Source organism: Gymnodraco acuticeps, unplaced genomic scaffold (assembly GCF_902827175.1).
Source record: "Gymnodraco acuticeps unplaced genomic scaffold, fGymAcu1.1, whole genome shotgun sequence".
NCBI classification, from domain to species: Eukaryota; Metazoa; Chordata; class Actinopteri; order Perciformes; family Bathydraconidae; genus Gymnodraco; species Gymnodraco acuticeps.
Genome location: NW_022989843.1, coordinates 3960253 through 3978232, shown reverse-complemented (window position 1 = coordinate 3978232; position 17980 = coordinate 3960253). Strand labels below are relative to the sequence as shown.

The following is a 17980-nucleotide window of genomic DNA, read 5'->3' as shown; positions in this document are numbered from 1 at the left end:
AATGACTCCAGCTTCCACCCCCATGATGCTTTGCTAATACGGACTAATATACTGTGATCTGAGAAGGACAGCGCTGCGGCGTTAGACTCTTCACACAGTCACTTCCACAGCTTCACTTCCTGTGCAAAAAAAGGCTCCCCACGTGATGTCCAGTCCTCGCTGAGACAGCAGTTTGCTTTAATAAGTCTGCAGCAGTTTTTTGTCTCTTTCAGTTAATTCCGATAGACTGTGCCCTCGGCATTACCCGGTGCCCACTTTAACTGCAGGTTAAACACTTGTAGAGGCTCCTGTGATTGGTCGGCTTCGGGTCATGTCCTAATCAAAGAGCTTCGATGCGATCTTAGGCATCAGACTCACTGGATCTCACTCTTTTCAGTAGTCTTTTGAGTATTCCTCCTTGTTATTTAATTCTTCATTTACACTGGTTCAAAACACTTATAATTGTTCTGTCACGGCCTGACGAACACTGTTCCAGGTGTAGAGGCGTTTCCACGGTAGCAGTACTGCTAGATTCACATTATAATATTAAATAGCTTTCACCAATGTATGTGTCTATATTATGAACTTGACGTCACTGTTGTGGTTGTTGTTATTATTGGCGACACTGAAGCGGTTGGGGAGGACCCTCATCTTCATGGTCCCGTCAGCGCCGCAGGAGAAGATGTGATTGGCCGGTCCCACCTCGATCTGCATGACGCCGGTGCCCAGGTTCCTGAAGAGCGACTGGCGAGCGTGTTCGTTGGGAAAGTTGTAGAGCGGACACTGTGTGGCCAGGCTCCAGATCTGGGAGAGAAGAGAGGAAGAGAAAAGTTAACAAAGAGATTATTTTTGTGTATAAGTGCTGCATATTGAAGAACCTCTGAGGATAAACACAGAGCTCCACGACAGTGATTCAACTGCTACTTTGATTGTCCTTTTTCCCAAGGTACTTATACATCAGGATGAAGCACCATTTTATTCTTGTAAGGTTGAGTATGATTAGGACTTATGTTCCAGCTACCAGTACAATGTCTCTTTCTCTCCCCATTTAAATTTCATTTGTAAATCATCTTCCTATTTAGCTAGGTGTTGCCCCACAAGGATCCTCAAACTCAGGAATTAGCTTTATCTCATGTACACTGCTTTGTTGAATAGCCAAATCAGGTAATGCTCACCCAGTCTGTTTATTTCACAAATGTGTTTTATAAGTAAATTAAAAACTGGTTAATCTGTATTTGGTTACATATGGCATTTTGTTGGAAAGTGGCCATTGTATAAGTGCAATAATTCCTTACTAATTTGATATGTAGCATTCGATAGATACACATATGTGTGTATTGTGTATATACACTATGCATATACTTCCAGACATCAATGTTTTAAAATAGCCTAGTAAAAATACATTTTAAATAAAAAATGTATACACCAAACATAAATTCTAGACATTTGTGACCTGCTTTCAAATATTTAAATCTTCAGGGAACCACGGATAGCTCTGAGCAACTTGCATTGTTTGAGTGGTATTCCCGGCCTGGGAGCTTTATTATTTGATAAGGTATTTCAAAGACTGAAGGCTGTTATGTTAGTTCATTTTCCACTTTCATGGACTCTCATCTCATCAACATTTTAAATACTCAGAAATCTGCAGCTCACCCACGCTACATTTCCAATCAGTCAATATACAATGAATGGCCTCAGATGATGGAGTTTCTGGTAGCAATCATCCAGAATAAAAGCCATTTGGGTAACACTTTATATTAAGGTACACAAATTAACCATCAACTAGTTGTTAATTAGCATGCATATTAGCAGTATAATGGCTCTTTATTAGTCATTATAAAACACTTATTAATGCCTTATTCTACATGACCATATTCTACAAGTAATAAGCCATTAGTTGAGAGTTTTTCCTCAATAACCCTCTAATTAGTGCTTATTTGTTGCAAGTAAGGAAGTTGTTGTCCATGAGTTTTGGTCTTAATATGCGCTGCTTAATATGGGCCTAATAAGGCAGTAGTAGCACAAGAATAGTAATTCTCCCATAATAACACTTAACAAATATAATCTATTCTTATGGAACAAGACATGAAACTATAAGTGTTAATTGTGTCTAAATAACTCAAAATTAGGTATTTATATTTTATAATATGTTTTGGGGTATTGACAGTTCAGCTACCAATAGCAAGGTGATATTGACCTGTATGTTTCATATTTGCCCATTTATATTTGTGTAAAATGTGTACTGAAGGTTAGACCCGGGTACAGGAAGTAGGAGAACGTGAACTACACTGCTACTAATTTTCCCTTTGCAACCTGAAGAGTTTTGATTGATTGATTGATTGAAAAGTGTATTAACAGCTTGTATATTGGGTACAGTACAGTACAGCTCAAAACATACAATTGTTAAGGGGATGCAGACCAGAGAAAGACTTTCGTCTTGTTTACATCAGGGTCCCCCATTTCCAATTCATAATGTCATTTAAGACATATTTGACATACAGATGGCTTATTTACAATTTACATACAGGTGGTTTTTTTACATACAGATTGCTTGTTTACAATTTTCATTCTAGATTTCGTTCTAATACATCCTAACCGGACATTTAAGACATACCAAGTCTACAGATATACAGTTAGTAACAGAGTCTAAAATGCGAGTATATACATAGATGGGGGGGGGGGGGGGGGGAAGCTGTCCATTGAACGACAGGTTGAGATTTGTACCATTACCGGGGCCAGTTTTGCAATGCTCTCCCCCGAAGGTGCTCTTTAAGAGAGGTTTTGAAGGTAAATATAGTTTTACTTTCCTTTACAGTTGTGGGAAGAGCGTTCCACCTTGATGTGGCATAATTGCGAAACGTCTATTCCCCCTTTTTTGTGCCAAATCTGGGTTTCACATGATTTGTGGAGCTCCCTCTGGTGTTATGATCATGGTATTCCTTGACCTTTGGGAAGAATTTTGACATGTACATGGGTACCATAGAGGTGTAGTGGATCTTGTAGACCAGGCCCATTGCAAGTAGCTGTACTCTGTCGTCTACTCTAAGCCATCCTAGGTTGTCAAAGTGGGCAGAGGTGAGGTGGGTTCTAGATGAAAGGTCAAGCAGTAGTCTGACCAGTTTATTTTGCGATGTTTGAAGTTTTATTTTTAGCGCCTTGGAGGTGCTATGGTAGGCTACCATGACGTGCAAGCATAGTCATAGTACCCTTGAATGAGTGCTCCTGCCAGAGTTTTCAGGGTGTTTTTGTTTACCAGAGAGGAGATCCGGTATAGGAATCTAGTTCTTTGATTGACTTTTTTTATTACATTGGATGCCATTTTGTCACAGGAGAGGTTTGCCTGAAGAATGGATCCTAGGTATGTACTTTCCTTCTTACTTGTGACAATAATGTCGCCCACTGCAACTGAGAAGTCGTCGGATTTGCTGAGATTATGTTTCGAACCGAAGAGAATGGACTCTGTTTTACCCAGGTGTAATGATAATTTATTATCGGCGAGCCAGGTGCAGATTCTGCCGAGCTCGGAGCTGAGGGTTTTTTCAACCTGCAACCTGTTCCTGTCAGAGACCAGCAGGGCTGAGTCGTCCGCGAACAGGAACAAGTTGCAGTCACATGCTGATGACAATTTGCTGCCCTTTTTGTGCAGGGGGGTTACTCTTGCAATTTTGAAGTCTTTGGGTACTTTTCCCTGTTTTATGGAGAGGTTAATTATGTGAGCTATGACTGGTGAGATGGCGGTTGTTGAGTCTCTGAGGAATTTGGAGGGGATATTGTCGTGGCCAGTGGCCTTGTTAGGTTGGATTCTTTGAATTCTTTTTGGCAGTTTTGATCATGGAGCTTACGTCATTTCTTAGTCTGTTTCTTTCAATTTTGAGTTCAGTCACGTGGGCCTGGAGTTCACTGCTCGTGCTTTTGGAAAGCATTGCCTGACTTTTATGAAACTCAGAGCATTTTTTGTCTCTGGTTTTCATGGCGGTCAGTATGCCGGAGTGCATCCACGGCTCAGCGCGATTTTTTACCCTGGTTGTTCTTAGGGGGGCCAAATCATTGAGTATTGCAGAGAATTTGTTTTTTAAACCAAGCCATGTTTCTTCAACTTGTGTACCACTGAGCTCATCTGACCAGTCCAGGCTCTCCAGTTCTAGGTTAAAGGCCTCGCTAGAGTAGTTTTTGAGGTCTCTAGATATGACTGTTTTGTGACAGCCGGCCCTTTGTTTTAGCTTTTTGCGGGTACAGAATATCATATAATGATCACTTAACCCGCATGCTATAACCCCTTTACTGGAGATCCTGGACTTGTCAGAGGTCAGAATGAGATCAATGGTAGTTTGTGTTGTTTCACATACCCGGGTGGGTTGGGTGATTAGCTGGCTGAAGCCGTGCAGATCACAAATCCTACTGAAGGACTTGAAGACGGACGTGTCTTTACGTTGCATATCCGTGTTCCAGTCTCCAATAATAATTGTCTCTACATCCCCCACATCAGCCAAACACCCATCTAATGTATCATAAAAGTCACTCTGTTCCGGTGGTCTATAGATTGTCCCGACTATTACAGATTTAGCATTGTCAAAAATACTATATTTACTATACTATATTTACCTTGTTTACACTAAGCGGTCCTAATGTGTTCATCTGTGTATGTTACACTTGCATGTATGAGATCATTAAGTGCCTTGTAACTTCTTTTTTTATAGTTTCACTCCGTTTGAATGTCAGTGGACTGCAAATAAGTCAATAAAGGAGCATGGCTGCTCATTCCCTGGCTCTCAAAAGAGTTTGGCTGGTTTTTTAAATCCATGTTCACACTGAGACAACACAGAGAGAGAACAGTACACCTATTGTGTAAGAACATACAAGCAGGTCACACAGTATGATCACAAATACATAAACTCTGTTAAAAATCAGTTTTTATTAAAAAGTACAGGCTGCATGTGTGTTCTCAGCCTTGGAGAAACTTGACATGTTTTGGTACATGTATGTGTCTGAACATCTCTTCAGTGGTTCAATAATATAACAGATATTTCAACGTGTGCCTACTTTGTTCATGTACTGTTGAGGTTAATTTCAGTAGTTGTGTGCTATTACAAAGTGTGAAGAGGAGGCAACTTTAGAATAGGGAACCTGTTCTGGTCAATTAGAGTCAAACTACTAGCTTATTGGTTATGAACAAGACTTCACTTTAGAATAGGGAACATATTTTTAGATAGAAATACCTAATTAGAGTCAAACTACTAGCTTATTGGTTATAAACAAGACTTCACTTTAAAATAGGGAACATGTTCTTAGATATAAATAGCAAATTTTGAGTTGTTTAGACTTAATTAACACTTGTAGTTTCATGTCTTGTTACATAAGAATAGATTATATTTGTTAAGTGTTATTATGGGAGAATTACTATTCTTGTGGTACTACTGCCTTATTAGGCCCATATTGGGCAGCGCATATTAAGACCAAAACTCATGTACAATAAGTTCCTTACTTGCAACAAATAAGCACTAATTAGAGGGTTAATGCGGAAAAACTCTCAACTAATGGCCTATTACTTGTAGAATATGGTCATGTAGAATAAGGCATTAATAAGTGTTTTATAATGACTAATAAAGAGCCAATATACTGCTAATATGCATGTTAATTAAAAACTAGTTGATGGTTAATTTGTGTACCTTAATATAAAGTGTTACCGCCATTTGTATTTCAAGCAGATGTGCACTGCACCATTTCTCATACGTCTGCAGTGTCACCCTTGGAGTGACAGCTGTGTGATCCTCGCCAACACATTTAAGTCAGAAAGATGAAAGCGCTGCTGTCTGTGGGGATATAATATCTGCAGACCGTCACGTCTCCTGCCTGCTCAGTCGAAGCGTTTTCCTTTGCGCTCTAACTGCGTCACGCCGCTTTCACCTTACATTTTAGTCCCCGTCATTCACACTGTCGTCCCAGCAGGTGGTTAATCATAAGAGCGACATTTGTTTGAATGACTTTGATAGGGCTCAGTGTCTCCAGGGATGAATGTGCGACATCTGATTGTTGATGTGGGGGAGGGGGGGGAGACACTCACCCTCCTGGGACCAGACGCCCTGCAGGACTCTTCTGACAGGTACAGGGAACTTCGTGTCGAGGATTTTATTAAAATTGTTTCTATAATCCAAGTTTTTACAAATGACTGCCCCCAGTGAATCACTCATGTAAAACAATGACTTTCTGGGAAAAGTCTAGACTGAAATGACCATTATTTCAGGGGGATTCTAATAAAAAAAAAATGCTTATATAAATATATATTAAAAAAAGTAATTTAGGAACCCACCCTGCCTCAGTCTGAAGGGACTTGGCTTGGACAGCAAAAGGTCTCTGGTTCGAGTCCTGATTGGACCAAAAAATACGGAGACTGGCAGCTGGAGAGGTGCAAGTTCACCTTCTGGGCACTGCCGAGGCACCCAACCGAAACCCCCCAAACTGCTCCCTGGTGCCAGAATACTAGCAGCCCTTATGCTCTACCACCTTTTCATCAATGCATAGGTCCTGTTTGCATGTGTGTGTATTTCCGGCGTATGTGTGCAATTGTATAATTGTATACTACCAGTAGAGTGAAAAACTGAATTTCCCCTCGGGGATTAATAAGGGTCCATCTTATTCTTAATTTCAATGAAATATACATCTCAAAATCTATCAAATGTATTCAACACAGGTGTTGTTAATACCTTGATGTTGCCCTCAGCTGACCCGCTGATGAAGCAGTCCTCGGTGGGGTCGACAGCCAGAGCTTTGACGGGGGAGTCGTGAGCCAGGAAGCTCTGGCGCTGGTGGCGGGGGGCGAGCTCCAGGACGCTGATCCAGCCCTTCCTCCCTCCCGTGATGAGCAGCTGCTGCCTGGAGGCCATCAGGAGCACCGTGGCCCCGGACTCGTGGCAGCAGAACGCTGAGGAGAAGGATGGGATATTTGTACTTGAGGATAATATTTGGAATAAGGGCTGGAAATTATGTTTATTTTCTCTGCCAATTATTTTTGCAAAATAAAAAAACAAATGTCTCAGCAGATGTCTTTCATTTGTTTGTTTTGTTCCACCAACAGTTCCAAACCAATTACTACTACAGTATATAAGCAACTTTCTTATTTAAAAAAGTGAATATCCACATTTGAGACGGTGGAAACGGGTTGTCTATATATTTTTTATTATTAAATGATTAGCAGTATTATTGCAGATGGCTTTAGGTGATTCATCAAATAAGCAGTTCTGCTGAGCTGCATCTCACCATGCACCAGGCTGTTGGCAGGAGTCACCAGAGTGTCCCACAGACACACGTTCCTGTGGAGGCGAAAGAACAACAATATTACTATCCAATCAGGGCAGGCCATTATCACTGCTGGTCACAGCGCAGTGGAGCTGAATTCAAACGATGCAGCAGTTCATTAGAAGTTCATGAAACAATTCAATTGGAAAATTCTCCTCTCTAACCTGTTGTCTGTTGAGAGTCCTGCAGTGGCAATGAGGGAGGAGGAGCCCACGAAGACAAAGTCGTTTGCTGTCTTGTTGTGGCAATGCAGCGTCTGTCAGAGAGGAACAAAGAAGGAAAGGGAGAAGCAGGAGATTAAACAAAACATTAGAATAACAGGAAGAAAGTGCGAGAACATCGGCACCCCCTTGAAAACGAGATGGTGCATCTCAAGGGGTTTATCAAAAAATAAATAACATTTCTAATAATAATAACATCTTGAAAGAGAAACATGTCGGTTAAATTAAAGGTCCATCGGCTCAGTGAGTCTCTTACCAGGTATGGTTTGGGAGCAGTCCCACTGGTGTTGGTCTGCCAGAGACTCAAACCTCCATCAGCATCCACGATACCAAACTAAAAACAACATTCAGAGAGCATATATCAGACTTTGCTAAAATAAAGTTAGAATAATCTTTTATTTTACATCAGAGAGAAATAACATACTGTCCTGTCCTCCTGCTGTGTTTGCGTGACTTGGCTTGTTCTCAAACTATCTTCCAAAACACATCAACAGCGACTAACAAACACTCACATAAACTAAAATCTAAATCTGATGGTTCTTCCAACTTTTGTTTTTCAAGCATATTTCACTCTTTTGGCCAGAGAAGACGGTACTGGCAGAGGAGAAGCACCATCTGAGAAAGTTATCAGCTCGAGGCGACTGCCTGAGTTAAGAGCAGTTGAATCACTCGGCTGAATAACAAAATGTGCTCGAGCCAAACCCCCCACTGAGGTTTGTGCCTGAACGGCAAAGAGTGAATATGTTGCTAAATCAGACCTCACATCACAAAGCAGTTAAAAGCTAAGAATAGTCTGACTTCTGGGTGTGGTGGTTAAGTGTTTAAGGTGTCACCTTGTTCCCCTGGTGGTTGAATCGTATCCGGGTGACTCTGGAGTTGCCTGGACTCCTGAAGCAGATGATCTGCTGGGAGTGACCCCACTCGAACATCCGGACGCTTCCATCCTGTGCCCCCGTCAGGTCTGAAATACAGAAAAACAAAGTGTGCCGTCAGCTCGTTTATCCGTGCATCTCAACGAGAATGCAAGTCCCAACACGAGGTTTTAGCATTTCTTAGTTCCGCAAAATCTTCCATATGTATAATTGATGGGAAATGGTTTATTCACAAACAAAGAAAACAGCAATTTTTTTGACGTGCTGGGAATCATCCCAGCCAAACACCTAACAACTGAATCCCCACTCTGCAGAATGAATGATAAGTGATTTAACAAACAGGGCTCACTCAGCCTTACTAAATCCACCAAACTGGGACGAGAAGAACAAAATAAACTTGCTAGATATCTACACATGATAAAGTTTGTTAGTTTGCCCCTTTAACATAAGAGACATGATGTCCTTATAGCAAATGTAATATGCATTTACGGTTCTAATCCACCGACAGTCGTACTTACAGTACGGCAGTGTGGGATGGGAGGTCATTCTTCTCACATTGTTGATATTTCTCTTGATCATCTGGGTGACGAAAAGTGAAACGGAGGAGAAGAAGATGTTTAGTAAGCCAACTTCAGTAGAAACAAATATAAAACTTTATTATGATAAACGTTAGTTCTTTACAACAGAGAACAATGTACCAGTCGACACTTAAACAATATGACGCTATACTAAAGCTCTTATCACTGCAGCTTCCTCTCTCTGTTAAACTAATGGCTTGTTACTAATGGGTTGCCATTAAGTTTTATGTAAATGTTAAGTGCCTTAACATTTACCCAACAAGGTCTAAAAAAGGCTCATCTGTAGATACAATCCAATTAATGAGGTCAGAAAATGCTAATCTTAATTATGCCAAGGCACATATATAATGCTGCATAAGTAACAGCATAAATGGATGCTGGCTCTACCATCATATAGCATAAATTGTCTTAATGTAGTGAAGCTCTGTTATTATTTCCTGTCATGTGTTTTGACTGGTGGCCAAGAAAGGTAGACATTAACAGCAATGTCTGCCAGGGATTTTATTTATTATTGTCTGTAAACGTATTCTGCTCCAACCTTGAGCACCAGCCTGACTGGTTGGTAAAGTAATTAGGGCTCTAACTGTCCGCTCTGCTTATCGAGATCAACACAACATGACTCACCGCTGACTCGTTTCCAAAACACTGCTACCACCAAAATAAAACCAATACCCCTGCTGACTGCTAATGCCAAATGTATCTGCTCAGTAAAATGGCTTTGAAAGATGTTTCTGTTTTTATAAATACAAGTATAAGAATGACAGAACCTGGTGTCTCCAATGTGTGTATAGTATATTAAACCTGTGGAAATAATACTAATGGTTTTTTTCAAGGTTTAGTTTAACTCCATACTAGATTTGGATTCATTTCCAAATTACAACAGAAGAGGATCAATTAAATTATCATTGGGGTATCTGGCAAATAGTTATCTAGCTTTGGTTTTGGGCCATTTTATCATTTCATGGTAGTTTTCCTAGACTGGTTTGGTAGTCTTAGACTTGGCTGATGAACAGCACTTTTGTTCTTAAATGGATGACACCCTCTTAACACATCCACCTACATTCAAGCTCCAAGGGTGCAATGTAAGATGCTTTGTGAAAGAGTTGTCAGGTATGTAAATATGCAAATCACTAAAGCATGAGAACACAGATGGGGCAAAGAACAGCTCAGGTAAATTCATCTCACAACTCTAGATGTAGCGCTGCTCACCACGGCTGCACCCCGGCCTGTCTGCACCCCACCCAGCCACGGCATGTTGATGGGGGTGCCCGGGCTGCTGTGAGTGTACGGCGTGGTGCCGTGGATGGTGGCAAAGTCATCGCGTGCATGCACCACCAGGAAGTCATCGGCAACACTGCAGGGACAAAATATTAGGTTATATTGTGAAATGAATTTCATTAAGCTAGTGAAATCTTAAAAAGGGACAAACGAGAAGAAAACAAATATGAATATCAGTGCTATCTCTGTGCGTTCAGATTTTAATGTTCTTTAACTGACCTATTTATTCTCCCAAGAGTCGATGGCAAGTGATTAAAATCACTGTAATGCATCAGTGGCAAAAATGAAAGGCACATTTTCCCAGTTGGTCGGATGTTAAATTAGCCATTTAAACACACAGGAAAGTCTTCCAAGAAGAAATGATAACCCTGTATGGAAAATAACAATCAAACCAAAAATGATGCCAGAATGATCTTGTCTATAAGTTAACGTGTGCATTTATTGGGAAATATAACTGGTAGCAGGTATTAGGGATGCACAATATGAGGACAAATACCCCAAAACTTTGGATATCACAGTAACGATATTCCCTGAGATGAATCAGATAACAAAGTGTTCTCAGTTCACTCTTTATGCTGCTCTCAATTTACTGCTAAAATGCCATACATTGCTTTCTGAATTCAGAACAGGATCATTCTTTTAGTAAAGAAATGGAACATTGGACAAGAAAGAGAACACAAAAGGCAGGAATAAAAAAGTATACTGTTATTTTTTAAATTGATGTTTTTAACAACAAACAAAAGATAATTAGAACAACGCACACTGACAGAAAGTGGCCCTGTCCATAGAAAGAAGCAGCTATACACAAATATATCTATTAACAATGTGGCACATGCAATAATAAACACATAATAGAGATGCATATCCACCACCTACACAATTACAGAACCAATCACATTGTCCCCAGCCCACACTCAATTTAGCTCTCTTGGTATGAGGGTGAAAAGTGAGTGGATGTTACTTTGGGTGAACTCTCACAGCAAACAAAAAACACACACACACACACAAACACACACCCCCACCCTTTGGCTTCGGCCTCCTCGTCATCGATCCATGTCAAGATCTGTGTGGCCAAGATGGATGACACATCCAACTCTTGGATGTCATGGGTGGAGGCCATGACTAAACAATTACGATTTGCCTGGGAGACAGAAAGACAGACATGACATGGGAAAAGAGAGAGGGGTGACAGAGACGATAAGGGTGAGGAAAATAGGGAGACTTAATTTGACTTTTTCAACTTCATTCTGCCTGCGGCCATAAAACCATCAAACTTCCTTTAATGATGACCTGAGGTGAACCTTCCTTTGATCACCAGCACCACTGCTTCCCTTTAAATAAATAGCTACATTCAAGTAAAATAATCAGTGTGAACCTCTCCCTATATCAAACAAAGAAAACACGGGCAACATCAAAGGGGCTAGGATATGGTGTAAGAGTTGTGCCACTGGCCAAGGATTTCATATTTGCTTTGAATTGAAAAAGTGTGTTCTGAGACTGTTGGACAAAGTTAATTTGATGAAGTTTGTAAAAACTCTGTTTGAATCCACAACATTTTAAAACATTCAGAAGTTAGCTGAGCATTTTATTATGTTGTTTGTCTCTACTGCAAAGCATTATTGCCATCAACTGCTGTATTGAATGTTTTAGATTTGCCACTCTGGGACTAACAACATTTACATATTATAACGTTTAAGCAAATTGAAACAATCGGTTTACACATCCAGCAGGCTAAGAGCAACAATAACATTTATTTTGTCTTTCTGGCATGCTCCTTACAGCTCTGTGTTTGGTCTCCACAGACACCAGAGGGAAATGTCTGGCTCTTTAGCTGCGAAATGCTCCACTAGGTGGTGTCTGTCCAAAACAATGAGCTGAAAGATGCTAAAATTCCCCTTCGAAAAAAACCGCTGCCTAACAAGCCGGTTTGAATTCAAATCTAAGTTCTCCAAAATCTAAAATATCTTTAAAAAATAAATCGTTGGGGGATGTAGAAATGGGTGATTATTCTTAGTAGGTTTTTGCCACAATGACAGACCCATTTTAACACTCTGGTAATACAACTATATTGATGAAAACAGCTCCGAGATGTTTTTCAAATAATTTACAATTATCTTACTGGCTAGTACTGATAAATCATAACAAAATAATAGAATCATAAAAACAATTCTGGAGGAGGAGGTTTAATAGAAAACACCAGAGGCCTGTAAAACGAAGCTGGTTCAACCTAACCTGGATATGTTTGAGTTAGCCGGTTGGCCTAATCCAAAAACATACGCGCTCTCGCTAAGCGGTCCTACGACGCGGGTTATCAAGTGGATCGCTCAAGCCAGCCGTTTCCTATCTAGTTAGGTGCGCGTTCACATGAAAGGGGTGGTATTTGGAGCATTCGACCAATCACAAACATGGAGAAGCGTACTGACAGCGCAGCGTCATACTTCCTGAATGAAAAGTCAACTATAATATTAGACAAATATGAAGAAGTTAAACTTTAAACATCCATGACTTAAACACTTTATCCAGGATAAAAGCCACATAGCTGCACCTGCAAGGTGAATACAGCTGGTAACAGAAAAGTGTTTGAATGCGTACATTAACAGGTTTATGATATCACTGCCCCGTCTAAGACACGATCTGACTTTAATTACATTTGACTCGAGTGTCAACTTAATGTGTTGCTTAAAATAATACTTCTGCATACAGTATGTGACACTGTGAGTGTTGCACGGCCAGATACGGCTCAGCTGACTCAGATAAGAAAATATAAGATACAGATGTGATAGGATGTGATATGAATGATAATGGGACACATCGACGTCTGCACTCAGTGCTGCGGACTGAACGTAATGTTACTTTGATCCGGTTACTTTTGTTGTGGCAGATATTTAAGTAAGCTTTCTTAACGCTTATGGGACGGGTGGCGCAGTGGTCTGTGCATCTGATCATCAGATCAAGGGGGGGTGCTGGGGAACTCCAGTTCGAAACCCGCTCCTGCCGCCACGGCGTCAGGCCGTTGTGTCCTTGGGCAAGACACTTCACCCGGATTTGCTCCAGTGGGTAATGTTCACAGTACATGTATGATATCAATGTGTACTTGTAAAAGCGCCTCGATGACTTCGAGGCGTGAAGATGGACGGTGTGGCGCAGTGCAATGATCATCAGATCAAGGGGTGAAACCCGCCGCTGCTGCGTCTGTAAAGCCGTTGTGTCCTTGGGCAAGACACTTCACCTGAACTTGCTCCTGTGGGTATTGTCCACAGTGACCATTGCATGTATACAAAATATGTGTAATGTGTATTTGTAAAGCGCTTTGAGCATCTGGAAAAGCGCTATAATAAATGTAAGGAATTATTATTATTATTATTAATGTTATAATAGTCAGATTGCTCTGAAGATGGGAGGTGATGTTCTATTAATGTTCACGTTCACACAGTCAGTTGATTTTTGCCGGCCGTCTTTCCTGCGACGGCAGTTTTTCTGTATTTCCTTTCTCCTGTAATATGACTTGATCGCTTTAAACTCCGCACACTGACCTCTGATTGGTCAGCAGGCGGTGCTTTCACTGACTTGATCTCTTAGCCTGCAACCTAACCTGCTCCGGACCAGGTTAGCCGCTCAGCAGAAGTTACCATGGAGATCTAGCCCGCTAAAAAGAGAACCAGCGTCGTAGGACCGGAAACCCCGAGTTTTCCCTGAAGTTAGCTCGCTAAGCAAAAATCCGGCTTCGTCGTACAGGCCTCAGATGGCCAGATAAATAAACAATGAATGAACGATGATATAATTATATTGTACAGTTCACTGGCATCTGTGTGTGAGGGTTGTACCTTGTTGATGGCGAAGGCGGTGATGATGTCAGATTCCTTGTGGATGATGCGTGACTTCCCTCCGGGGGAGCCCAGATCTGACTCAGCCTGCACAAAGGAATACAAACAGACACAAATCATCACCATGGAGATTCAATTATTATGGTTGATACGTTGGTAAACATTTCCAGAGGACAAATAACAGCCATTACTTCAGATAAGGCACATTTCCTTTCAAGTTACAGAACCAATGATCTGACAATATCCATGAGAGGGGATGATGAATGAAGTCTCAAATCATTTGCTGTAGCTGAAGACAACAGGGCTGATGTTATCACAGGCCTATTCTTTGTTTTCTACACTATGTTATATGTACACTTTGTTTGTTTATCTTGCCTCTACAAGTTAAGAGATGACATGTGAGGTGCATCAGGCCACCCTGTTAACCACAGCAGCCGACATAAATGGGTTAGTGCCATTAGATTGCATGAGCACAACAGCCCTGGAGCGATTAGCTTTAGCACACACTGTGCACTGGAGGTCCTTCGGGATGTATGCAGTGGCAAAGTAGGCTTTTCTGTAGCTATGCATATTGTATAGAGACGTAACATGTTGATGTTATTGTCCGACAGGCATCCTTTGAGCATGTGATTGAATTAAAGTCTTTACTGCATCTATTCAAGGGAAAAAGACCATGTCTTCTTCTGTCAGATGGAATAAAGTAAAACTTGACTTGCAAAAATCTAAATATGGTGGTTTGCCATTTTGGCCGAGCACATAATCCCTGTGGGGAGCAGATTCACTGCGACAGTGTTGGCCCATTAATCAGAAGCTATTCAGCTTCTGTACTTGTCCTCTGAGAGACTGGGTTAATTAACACTGAGCCAAATGGAGTAGCTACAATGTGGCAGCGTGCACAGCGAGAGCCAGAAGATTAGAAACCTCTCTGAAGCATCAACGCACAGAGCAATTTCAGATGTATGGTTCACATTCACATGAATATTTAGGCAGCTAGATGTTGGATTAATATCATACACTGACAGGAACATTCAGTGTTCATTGCCCAGAAAATAGACATACTGTAATTCTGTCAAGATGACAATATATGTTTCTTAGATTTGATGTGACAGTTCACATGTACTCTTCCCAAGTAGGAGGCAAACAGAAGGAACATGATGTGCAGTTCTCATATCCAACAATGGTACACGTTGTACCGCCCACACTACAGTAAGGGGATGTGAATTATGTTTCATACAGTATTCAACATCTGCACAAATTAAAAGTACACAAAGTACAAAGTATTGCATACTGTATTACGTACCGTTTTGAGTTACCAGAGATCAGACGGGCATGGTTAAATATATAGATATGTCATGTAAACTTTAAGCTTCCACAATTGTCTTTTATCAAAAACCTTTAGAGTGATGCTCTGGGCCGTCACATGCTGAAAAGCTTGGGGGTAATATGTGTGACTAATCACAAAGTTGATCATTTTGCTATTGTCATATTAAGTGAATTCATTTGAAAGTACTTCCTGCAGTCTGCATGTCACAATCATGCAATCCTAAATGAAGGCTTAACATAAACGTTTAATTGACATGCTACAAAAACAATCAAATGGCATGTTGTAGAAATCATTTGTTTGTATGATTACAATCCCCAGGACTCTACCACAAAGATTGGTTCTAAGGCTGAGTTTCTGTGTTTTCTCCAAATATCAGTTTGAATACTATACAATTAATTTAGTGTATAAGTTAGCACTTCTTAAAACAATGTTTTATCTATGTGCAACAATGAATAGATCTAAACAAATCATTCGGTGCAGATCTTGGTTCTTGACAGTTCTCAGTAATTGGTGCCAAAGACACAAAACTGAGATTTGGAGCCCATCCCACTCTTATATATAAAGTCACACTGAATCTGAAGCAGCAGTACCTGATGGTTTCCTGTCTCCTCCATCCCTGAACATTTCATATTGTCAGTCTGGTCCTCACTCGCCTTTAATGATTGGGGAATCAGCACAGGGGAGTCACACACACACACACACACATACAAAACACACAAAACACACACAACATAGAACAACAACCAGTGATGAACCATGCAGTCAAACACAAACAGAATTATTTTGCTGTTAATCAAACAGGGTGTTATTATTGTAATAAAGCATCAACATGCAACTGGAAGCGGTAATAATACATGAGGGTGGCATGCAGAATAAAAATAATGAATGCACCAATAGGGATGTAAAAGCCGTCACGATGCAGTTTGCCTTGGGCCAAATACAGATGCTTGTGAATTTTAGCATAACAAAATACTCAATGTGTTATTCAGGGTTAATTAGGATGTGCTAGCTGTGAAACATGGAGGCACTTCATGCAGAGGGTCAGCATGATGTAAACACTTGGTACCTCATTGGGGTCCCGTTTCTTGGTGAAGATGTTTCTGATGAAAGTCTCCTGCACTTCCTCCTGCTTCACCAGATACTGCCACAAGCGCTTCACTGGCAGCGCTGAATGGTGGCTAGTCCTGAAAATAATACAACACCTCCTGCATATTAACACTAATACTCATTTAATCAGCTGCATCAGATCACTGAAGCACAACAACACGTGATACAAGATATCATGTCAGATTTGTGCCATCGGTGCTGATATGAAATCTCCACATTCAAATGCACAGAACAATGCTCCGAGAACAGTAAATCCCTTCAGAGAGTGCTGTGCGGGCCATGTGGAAATCGATAGGGGTCAGATGAAGGATAAAGCTTAGATTCCATGGATATCTTGAGAGACCATTTCTAGATACATTTAACGGCTATGGATGTGTCTTACAGATATATCTGGTGCTGAATGCTAAAATGCAATCAATTGAATAGCATCACTTATTCATGATGTTTAAAAGGGTCTATCTGTAGGCTCCAAGCGATATCATAAAAGATAAGTCATCTGCTTTGTCAACACAAAACACACTAAGGCTAAGTACTTTCAAATTCAATCCAAGTTTAATACCTTTTTTAAATCTTCTCATCAAATAAACAAATATTTTTCAAGCTACGCCGAGGAGGTTATGTTTCCTGCTCGAGTTTTTGTGCACATCGGTATATCAGCAGGATTGCAGAAGAACTACCTGATGCAAGACGTTGCATGGCGGAGTAAGAACCAAAAACAAATTGGATGAGTGATTGGAATCATGGGGAGAATCATGAATTATCCTTCACTTCCATTAACACTGGCAGATAGGGCTTTTAGGCTACATTCATTTGGTGTCTGAATAATTGGACAAATGAGTTCCCTCAGATTCATGTTAACGTCTCCTCAAATCAGAAAAATAACTCGGAAACAGACATCAATGGGATGTTGAAACGCTCCGAGCAATTACATACAACACATATTCTTTATAGCCTTACAACTTATTAAAGCCCCTGAAAACAAGGACACAAGTCGGAAACACATCCTCCAAACTCGGGACCATCTAAGAAGCATGTTGACACACTATTGGCTACCGCTCAAGTTTGTACCTGAATGGGGTGTTGGAAGGCTCGAACAGGGCCTTGTGTCTGAGCAGGGCGGGGCCAGGCGCCGTGGTTTCATCCTGGGGGGTGGTGGAGATGTACTTCGAAGGGGGGCCCCCGAAGATCTCCAGCCTTTTCTGCAGCACCTGCTCCCAGCGCTGCAGCGTCTTCAGCACAGCGTGACACAGAGGAGAGCACACAGGCAGGTCTGCGTCAAGTGGAAGCAAGAAGGCAATAAGATGAGCTCAGACAGGCGGGAGGCACTTAACCACATCCTGGGACTTTGTACAGAACAGTGTGTGTGCATTCTTATGTTTACCTAATAGATCATATCCTGCCATTGGGTAAAAGGTTTTGAGATTGACCAACACCAGCTGAACCATTGCCAGACGCATCAAACACCAACTGAGAGAGGAAAGAAAACATTACAAACAAGATTACA

General features: G+C 41.0%; 1 protein-coding gene across 1 annotated transcript in view; it reads right to left on the bottom strand.

The window, feature by feature from the left end:
- Nucleotides 1-552: 552 nt before the first annotated feature.
- LOC117560869 (dmX-like protein 1) overlaps nucleotides 553-17980 on the bottom strand; it is a 58663-nt gene continuing 41235 nt past the window's right edge. Inside the window, 14 exon segments of the mRNA XM_034237964.1 lie at nucleotides 553-783; nucleotides 6681-6898; nucleotides 7234-7286; nucleotides 7437-7528; nucleotides 7750-7827; nucleotides 8327-8454; nucleotides 8884-8944; nucleotides 10153-10297; nucleotides 11244-11362; nucleotides 14046-14132; nucleotides 15960-16022; nucleotides 16436-16553; nucleotides 17545-17746; nucleotides 17858-17943. Coding sequence (XP_034093855.1) covers nucleotides 553-783; nucleotides 6681-6898; nucleotides 7234-7286; nucleotides 7437-7528; nucleotides 7750-7827; nucleotides 8327-8454; nucleotides 8884-8944; nucleotides 10153-10297; nucleotides 11244-11362; nucleotides 14046-14132; nucleotides 15960-16022; nucleotides 16436-16553; nucleotides 17545-17746; nucleotides 17858-17943 — 1681 coding nt within the window.